Raw genomic sequence first — 9,673 nt, 5'->3', positions numbered from 1 at the left:
TATCAGTCCTTTCCTTTCTCATGACCACTAGCATGGTCCAACCTCTTGTTGTCTCACCTTTGGATGACTTTAACAGTCTTCATACCATTTTCCCTATTTGCAGGGTCTCTTCCACATAACTCCAAACAGAACGACTAGCAGCCTACTGATTCTTAAAGACCAATCAATGAAGCCCTTAAAATTCTAGGTCCAAGAAAGATTTAGGAACTGTTCCAAAAGCACAAAAATTATTGCGTGCATACTTCTGGAAAAGCTGCTTAGCTTTCATTAGACTTTCAAAATAATAATAAAAAAGAAATCTCAGACTACTTAAATTGATTCATGTTTCTAAATCATTTCATTCATCACTGGATTGTTCAGATCAGAAAAGAATTTTTCCTCGTTCATTTACTTTCCCACTCATCTACTAAACTATTTCATTGTCTTTTAACTATTCTCACATCTCCACCATCTCCTTACCTATCTTTAAGCTATTTCCTGGAGTAAAGGTGTCATCAAGATGCATTTCATGAGCTTCTGTTGTAAGAACACCCCAACCAGGTCTCAAGAGTTCAACTTGATTCAAGCTTATGCACTTCCTGCTTGCTAACCTAATCCCTCGGCCCATACCAGAACTAACTTACGTTCCTTGAGATGTGTAGACCACTGGCCTTAAGGAGCGAAGGACTAAACTTCCCAGAAGATAAGACCTGACCACATTTGAGAATAGCTGAAGATGATGCCAGCAAGTCTGTCCAGGGTCATGTCAATATCTGAGTATCCTTCTGGGCACCAGCTTCTCCTACACAGAGCCCCTCTCCCTTTTCCTGCCCCCCCCCCCCCCACCTTTAAAACCTTTCAGCTTCACCTGGACAGGGAAGATGGTCTTTGGAACATTAGACTGCCATCTTCCCAGGTTGTCAGTTCTTGAATAAAGCAAACATTGCTTTCCTTCTTGTCTCTCCAGTATTGATCGTCAAGCGGCGAGCAGCTGAACCAGGCTTTGGAACCCATGACTTCACCACCACCTCATTCCCCCTTGCATCCACCTTTGGCCCAAACACTCTGCCTGTTGCAGAGTGTTATGCCCCACAAATGTCAAGCCTGCCCCTGGTGTGTCATTCACTTGAACCTACATGCACTCTTTTTTTTTTTTTTTTTTTTTTTAAGAGAGAGAGAGAGTACAGGCAGGCAGAGTGGCAGCAGAGGCAGAGGGAGAAACAGGCTCCCTGTCAAGCAAGGAGCCCGATGTGGGACTCGATCCCAGTACGCCGGGGTCATGACCTGAACCGGAGGCAGCTGCTTAACCAACTGAGCCACCCAGGCGTCCCTACACGCACTCTTTGTCCCTGTTTTTTTTTTCTATGCTCTTTCTTCTATCCTACTGCCTAGGATGCATAGATGATGCCTGGAACTCCAGCTACAATTTTGGATCATGAGAAGAGGTTTAGTTTCCTGAAGGCTTCATGGAATAATACCTTCAAACTAACCCATGATATTTCCTTTCTACCATTATGTGAGAAAGAAATTTCTCTCATATTTGAGTCATGGTGATTTTAGAACTTACACAGAATCAAATAGAGTCCTACCTCAAACATCACAAAGACCATCTAGTGACTGCCTTGGGAGCTAAAAGGAGTTACTGCTGTATCACTTAACAGAATCAAAACAATAGAAAGTGTCTGGAATGATAATCAAAGTTCTTTATTTTCTCTATTTAATTTCCTACAGTCCTTTTGGAAAAATAGTCATGTCTCCAAATATACTTTCACTGAAGGAAGCCGATGACCAAAGCATTATTTGAGTAATTATGGAAAAAAAATTTATTACAGAAAAACAAAGTTTCCATTCAGTTTACATTTTACACATACTTCACACAAGCAAAAGGAAAGGTCGGATGTCAGAAACAGAGGCCATTATCTTTCACTGATACACCACAACAGAAGAGAGCCTTCGGCAAATACGAGATCTGAATGGGAGAGACTAAATCTTATTCAAAATAAATGATGCCTAAAAATGTGAAAATACATACCACTTCCTGAAAATCTGTTTCAAAGAATGTCTTTCTATCTTTGTTTTTGGTTTTCTCTTAGACATTTTGCAGTTTACTGAACACAGCATTCTAGCTGCTTAACATTCAAATTTAGACTCACTGATTATGTGCTCCACACTTCTGAATAGTTAAGTATGCTCTATAAATAAACACATCATTTGTGTTCTATTACTACTTTCCCCAAAAGCCTCACATAATTGGAATTAACCTAGTATTTACTTATCACTAAATATATTTTTGTCAGAAAGGATACACAGCATATGAAATTACAGGATTTTTTTGAGTTAAAGACAAGTTTTAGAACGCTCAAATAATACTTGCAATGTAAACATCACAGTTATTACATTAAGATAAAGTAAATCACAACATTCACAACACAATATATTTTATTTGGTTTTGATATTGAAGTTGTTTTCTTGAATTACACATGTAGAACTCAAAATATAATTACTCCGCCGATCATTTTCCTTCACGAATTCTGAAAAAGAAAAAAATGGTGTTTTAAGCATGAAAATATTTTTATTTACAGCATCTTAGTTTCATTCACTCATCCACTCATTTTATCACATCTACTTCCCTTTACCCTTTGCGAACAGCCTGTCATGTTCTGGGATATCAGAAAAGTATCTTCCAAAGGACTCATTGTCAGAACGAAACTGACATATGAAGAGGTGCTTTAATTTGTCATTATAATTACCCACTTGTAATTTTCACCCATGGTTGACACACAGGATTTCCCATTAAAAGAATCCGTCCAAAATTACCCATTCGGAAAAGAAAAGAAGGGGGGATGGAATCTCGTAAATGATCTTACAGCTTACAAAAGACAGAACAATTAATCCTCCTTTATATTTTGGTTCCTCTTGTATTTCTTAATTAAATGAAACGAGCTTCTTCTTGTAAACGTTTTCAGGAAGATGTATGACTTTTCTTCTTTGAGCAAAGGGACTTGTTTCTCTGAAATATCTGTACCTGGTAAGGAGGGGGCCAGTGCAGGACCTTGAACATGTCTTTCAGTGGACAAAAGCAACAAATCAGGCAGGTGTCTTCTCAGACACTGCTCATGCTTGATGACTCTCACAAAAACCTGAGCTTTCTGTGCCAGGAATTTCATAAAGACCATGGATTGTTTTCGTTCTGCGTGTGGGTCTAGTTTAGTCTCCTTGACTTAGTCAGAGGTTATATGTAGTCCAGCCTAACTTGAGGTTTCACAAATAAAATAGTGACTCCCATTCATTTTACATATTATCTGTGGCTGCTTTCCTGCTACAAGACCGAGTTTGAGTAGTTATAACAGAAACCATATAACTCACAAAGCCAAAAATATTTACTCAGTAGCCCTTTACAGAAAAAAATTAACCAACCTCTAATACAATGATGACATAAAATTTCATTAGGCACTGGCCAAATATTATAAATATATTTATTTATATAATGTATATTATATAAATGTGTATATATAATATATAATGTATTATATAAATAAATATATTTTATGAGCTAATGTAAACATTATTGTAACCCAGGAAAGAATTATGTCTTGTATCCATATATACATAAACAACTGGGAAAACAAGCTTATCACTTAAAAAAGAAAAAAGCCTACTTGTGCTTTCTCTATTCAAAAAGTATTTGAAATATAAAGACTATTGGATCATAGCACCTACACTCACTTTGTAGGTACAAGAAGCTACATTTAACTTTGCTGCATGAAGCTTTCTATGGTTCAAGGAATACAAATAAACCCAGAGTGCCTTGGTGTTTTTATAATAACGAACCATACTGCAGTTTGGTCACATTTCCCTGTACTTAAATTAAATGAAGTGCTAACAGTCATTCATGGGGCTAAACCTTAAATTATTAAAAGCAGCATGGCTCAAGTCTCAAGAAAAATCCAGTTTTTCCCATTATCGTGAGTCAGATTCCTCTGTTTTATATCTCAACAGAAGGTTAGAAATAAGTCTGAGTAAACTAGGAGTACTATTCAGGTGGCAAACTGTTGGCCCATTGTGAGCTTTCTCTCTCTTTTTTTTTTTTTGCTATTAGAGCACTGCATGAATCATTTTCAGCTGTTTACTGAAAGATAGAAGATAGAAGTGCCATATAGAAGTGTCTTTTTCCATGAGGCCTCATTGTGAGACCCCTAAGCTGTTTTTTATCAAGTGACTCTCACCTATTAAAATAATTAGATGTCTGCTCTAAGAATAAAATAAGAATAAGAATGCATAGATATACTCACCACTGGTTAGTTGTCAGCAGCTTTGCTTCAAAGAGCTTTTCCATTATTTTTCTAGCTCTTCGGGAAAGTCAGGTGATTCTCCCTCACTGCTGCAGACCAGAAAAAGAAAAGTGTGCATGTGAAGGTTCTTCGATGAGAAAGCTTCCAGGGAACTGATGATGTGTGACTTTCGCTGCTCTCTGTTGCTCTATAAAGTGCCCTGAGGACTAACCAATTGACTTTGAGGTTAATTATTACCTAAGATTATCCTCAATCATAAAGTGTCTAAAATTATATTTACAGAATTATAATCTGGTGGGCAAAGTCATTCATCTTGTCTGATCTTGCCTAAACAAGTTTGTTCTTAATACCGTCTAAACAAAAATAATTGGGATAAAAAGAGAGAGCATCCCACTTCCTACTAATTATAATAAGTAATTATATACTTATTGTGTAAGTACATACTTCCTACTTATTGTAATCCAACACTTATTCACCGTAGAGAAACATGGGTCTTACAGAATCTTGGAATACAAAAGAACTTATGGCTTAATTTGGTAAAATAAAGTTATTGTGTATGCATACGAAGGGAGTTCCATATGGTATCAAGTTGCTAATTGACGGTACTTAACATGTTTAATAAACTAGCACTTCTGAGGGTACCTGGCTGGCTCAGTCAGTTTCTGCTCACGTCCTGATCTCTGAATGGTGAGATCGAGCCCCATGACAGGCTCTGGGCTCAGCACGGAGTCTGCTTGAGACTCTTTTCCTCTCCCTCTGCCCCTCTCTCTGCATGCACGTGCACACACACACACACACACACACTCTCTCTCTCAAATTAAAACCTTAAAAAAAATTAGCACTTCTGATAAAACCTGTTCCCAGATTCAGAGTAGATGTCTCTACAATCTCATTTTCCACTCTGGATGCACAGTACAATCTAGTGGGGAAGCTCCTAAAAAAATACCAATACCTAGGTACTAATTTTCTAGCAGTTGGTTTTGGGTAAGGCACACATCAGGATTTTAAAAAATTCTCCAGGGTAGTCTAATGTAAGCCAAGGTTGAACATTACTGCTTCACAGACTATAGATCATGAGATAGAGAGATAAATGTCTTCATATGGAGCTTCTATTTCCGAACTCATGTATAATTTCTCATTTTAGCAAGTTCTCTGTCCCTTTACCTCCTCTTCCCATTCAGGATTGAGTTCAAGTATTTCTTCACAGCCATCTGCTTTCGGAGGCGGGTATAGTTGTCGGTGAAGACGGCATCAGAGTGCCGTTTGATCGGTCCCCGGTCTTCTGAGAGGCTATTGCTAACGAACGCAAGTGAAAGGAAACCAAAATAAACATGCCAAAGTTTCAATTGTCTTGGAGTCAGAATTCCAGTGCCCAGTCCTTTTATCTTAAAAAAGACTAAAAGATATATCTAAACCCAAGTCTAGGAGAGCAAGGAATAATCCAGCACATTCTGGCACTTGCTGAGAGTCTAAATACACATTCTGTACTAACTGAGAAACTAATTTATCAAAGAAAAATGGGGGAATACTTGAACTTGTGTTCTGCCCCACTGGGAGGAAATTTTCTATAACAATACATTCTTTACAAGCTTTGCCATGCTGAATAGTACCATCTAAATATTCAGCCATTGGCCATTTAAAGAAAGAACGTCTAATGCTTGGTTGGATCAGGAATTTAAAAACAAATGCTGTAATAAATATTAAAATTTGCTTCAGGGACCCCGGGAGGCTCAGTCGGTTAGGCGACTGCCTTCGGCTCAGGTCGTGATCCCAGGACGGAGTCCCGCATCAGGCTCCTTGCTCAGCAGGGAGTCTGCTTCTCTCTCTGCCTCTGCCTGCTCCTCTGCCTGCTTGCGCTCTCTCTCTCTCTGTGTCAAATAAATAAATAAAATCTTTTAAAAAAATAAAATAAAATTTGCTTCAGTTTATACTATGCCTTTTTTTTTTACTGTGTCTAGATAAATTTGATTACAGATTTATAAATGATTGCTGCTTAAGAAGAATAAGTACGTCAGTGAGCAGTAAGCCATCACTAAAAAGTTGATTTCCTAGTCCATGGGCCTGGTATACTTTATTGAAGAATCGAAATTATTTTTCAACTAAACTGCACATCATCAAGGCTTCTCAGGTTTGAGCCCAATAAGGAAATTATTAACAGTAAAAAAAAATTAATAATAATAAATAACTTGTAGATTAAATAATCATAATGTGTTTGATAAAATCATAAATTCTCTTTACCCAACTCGCTTTCCAATAAGGGACTCGAGGTATTTTTTGGCAGAAAGTTGACCCAAGAGTCTGCTAAAGTCACTGGTGAAAACTCCATCAGCATGTCTGGTATTCCTAAAAGAAGGAGGAGGGACCGCCATTATTTTGTAAATGGTTTCTTAAAATATTATTTTGCCTCGTTAAATAAGAAAGAAACGTATCAGCTATTTGAAAGCTTCTTGTGAAAATGTAAGTCCAAAAGAAAGTTTCTTGACAACTTAATAAAACATTTTCTAGTCACTTATATTGGGAGATGTATTTCTCACACAAAACTTTAAAGAATTAAAAGAATTTAAATTTTTAGGAGTCTATCTCAATATTAGGTAATGCTTTCTGATAGAGACTCTAAAACTAATTCTCCAATAAATATTGATGGAAAAATAATATATTAAAATTGATTTCTCTTTACTTACTTATGGTGCTTTGTTTCTTCTATGCCAAATAAAGATACATACAAGGAGAAACTATCCTGAATGTTAGCAAAAACTTTATTATACTTTTTGCTCTTTCTCCTGCCAAAATATTTGGAAACAAAATCTCTTAAGGGAGAGAGGCCCTTAGGGAGGGTCAGCCAACTTTCCTATCCAAATCAGGAATTTTTATACTTTGTCCCAGTATATAACTGCTCTGTCTATACTTTTATGTTGCTCTAAACAAATGGTTCTGTGCAAGGGAAGGACTTTTTGATCCTAGCTTGTTACACCCTCTCTACGTGATAATCAGGTACAGCTGCTAGAGCTTCAATAAATTAGTCTGAATGAAGCAAAGGAGCATGGGAACCTGTAGTATTGTACTGTAAGAGTAGTTTCACAGTAACACAAATTATGTCGTTTCTATTTCAAAAGTAAATTTTCTAAAATAAAAGTCAATGAAAACATACTCACCTGGATACATCATAATAGGGTGTGTCATTCTCAGCCAAAGCATTTTGCAAGATGTCTGTGTCTACTTTTAATGAAACTTGATCAGGTTCATTTGCCTCTTCAAGTGGTATTCTGTCATCCAACCTGTTAGGAAAACATATAGAGGAGGTATAATCTATTCCTTTCTCAGAAGATAGTGTTTATAGTTTTACAGCCATTGGAAATAAGATGATATTCCGAGAAGAATTACCTGTTCACAGTATATGGATAGCATAGTTAGATTTACTGGCTTCTATATTCTACTTAGAAAATAAATAGGGAAATTTTTTATTATCCCATAAAATAGATGCCATGCAACTTTTACAAGGTATATGTAACAAACATAAGGGTTACTTAGATCAATCTTATCAGTGCATTCAGCAAAGTACACTTTGTTAACAATATCTTCACTTTGCAAAGTTATTCACAGGTAGAAATATTTTGTACAAAACAGAAACTTCAAACAAATTTAAATGTTCAATATAAAAACCGAGAACAATTCATGTATTTGTTGGTGTTTAGTATTATTTGTCAAACATTTCTCAAGAGGCAGATATTTACTGCTTTTCTTTATCCAGGTCTGTACATTTAATCCAAAGATTCACCTTAGTGTGATATATTTCTCTGTATTAATCAAGTACAAAGAATCTCTCCATTTCTGAGTAGTTACTTAAGTTCAATAAATTTTGTAGGGTCTTCTTATTTCTAATTTATGTATTAATACTATTTTAGTGAGGGATGTACAATGCCTTACTGAGTAACTAAGAATAGTCATGCTTATACATGGAATATGACTATAGTTTTGAGTGCTTGCACATTTTAAACACCAGCACACTATTAAAATTATGAGTGTGTCTATTTTGTCTATTTTGACTATTAGTGTAAACCTCCAAGGAGTGGATCAGCTTCTGGGTACTTGTGCATCTTTTGATGATGTAGTAGTTGGTAGAAGCAACAAGCAACCCTCTTTGTATGAAGCCTAGCAATCAATGCAAACTTCAACACTCTTGTGATTGTTGTGATATGTGATATAACCATTCAGATCAGATCATTCTGTGTAGTTATAAAGCAACATAAGATCTGGCTTAAAGCAGATTTCACAAATGCTAAGAACTAAGAGATTATTCAGTATTACCCATAACTGGAAAGACAATATGAAACTACTATAGCTTTCATTTACTGTTCACTTCTTTAAGATAAATTTATTTTATTTCAGATAAAGTTTTTAAAAAGAGTTGTGTTATAATTTCTGAATTTGAGATATGAAATGCAACACATAGAACAGTGAAACTAAGAATTTAGGGTTGAAACCAAGTACATTAAAATTCACTCACTGGGGAAGGGTATCTCAGTAGATCAGTTATTCCACAATTTATGATATTGGCAAATTGATTGTGGCTAGATAGGTAGATCTGTCCAGCATGATGGAATATATGTTTCACTAATTAGCCACTAACCTTAATATTATTTAAGATTATTTACTTATTTAGTTAAGATTATTTCCTGATTGATCTTGAAAATGAACTATAATGAGGTAGGCAACTAAACATCTATTTTTTTTCTATAAGAAACTGAACTGAACAGAGATGATAATGGATAAAAGCTTATTTCCTATCTAAAACTGGTTTTGAATGAAAAGAAAATCAAATCCTTCCTCCTCCCTGTTTGGAAATGTGTCCACCTATCCTTACAACTAGTCATTGACACTGTCACTCATGCTCTGGGAGTGGACCCCAGGATACAGAATAGTCATGTCAATCTGATGTTCAAAAACCTTGCTTACCACGTCAACCAAAAATTTAAATAAATAATACGAACTTAAAAATGTGAATTGTCGAAAATAATATATAGAAAATTACCATATACATAAAAAAAGGAAGGTTCAACTGTCTGCATAATTACCTCAGAACAGAGGGTGCTCCAAAGAGAGGCCATGCCAATGTGTGAGAGAAGAGCATGCTGGCAAGTGTTAGCAGCAAAAGTAGCTGGGACTTACTTCTGGTTTCCATCTTTGTACCTTGAAAGAGAGAGAATCACATCAGCTTTCCAGCCACGGATATCACCAGCAAAGTAATTCTGAGTGTCTAGTAGTAATTTCTGAAGGCTCTTGCAGGGTTAGCAAAAAGTAATTCTCATCTTATAGAAAGAATTAAACTGCAATATAATTAACTTTTAAATCAAGAAGTTTGTTGTTTTGTTTCTTTGGTGACAGCTGCTTGAATAAAAATTAGG

General features: G+C 36.0%; 1 protein-coding gene across 1 annotated transcript; it reads right to left on the bottom strand.

Annotated features, from left to right (window-relative positions):
- Window positions 1–2,370: 2,370 nt before the first annotated feature.
- VIP (vasoactive intestinal peptide) lies at window positions 2,371–9,450 on the bottom strand. Its single transcript, XM_059399286.1, has 6 exons — window positions 9,344–9,450; window positions 7,424–7,546; window positions 6,510–6,614; window positions 5,436–5,567; window positions 4,272–4,360; window positions 2,371–2,510 (listed from the first exon to the last, which is right to left on the bottom strand). The coding sequence occupies exons 1-5, from the start codon at window positions 9,448–9,450 to the stop codon at window positions 4,315–4,317; spliced, it is 513 nt and encodes a 170-aa protein (XP_059255269.1). The 3' UTR covers window positions 2,371–2,510; window positions 4,272–4,314.
- Window positions 9,451–9,673: the final 223 nt, after the last annotated feature.

Source organism: Mustela nigripes, chromosome 5, assembly GCF_022355385.1.
Source record: "Mustela nigripes isolate SB6536 chromosome 5, MUSNIG.SB6536, whole genome shotgun sequence".
Taxonomy (NCBI): domain Eukaryota; kingdom Metazoa; phylum Chordata; class Mammalia; order Carnivora; family Mustelidae; genus Mustela; species Mustela nigripes.
This window is presented reverse-complemented; position numbering and strand designations above follow the sequence as displayed.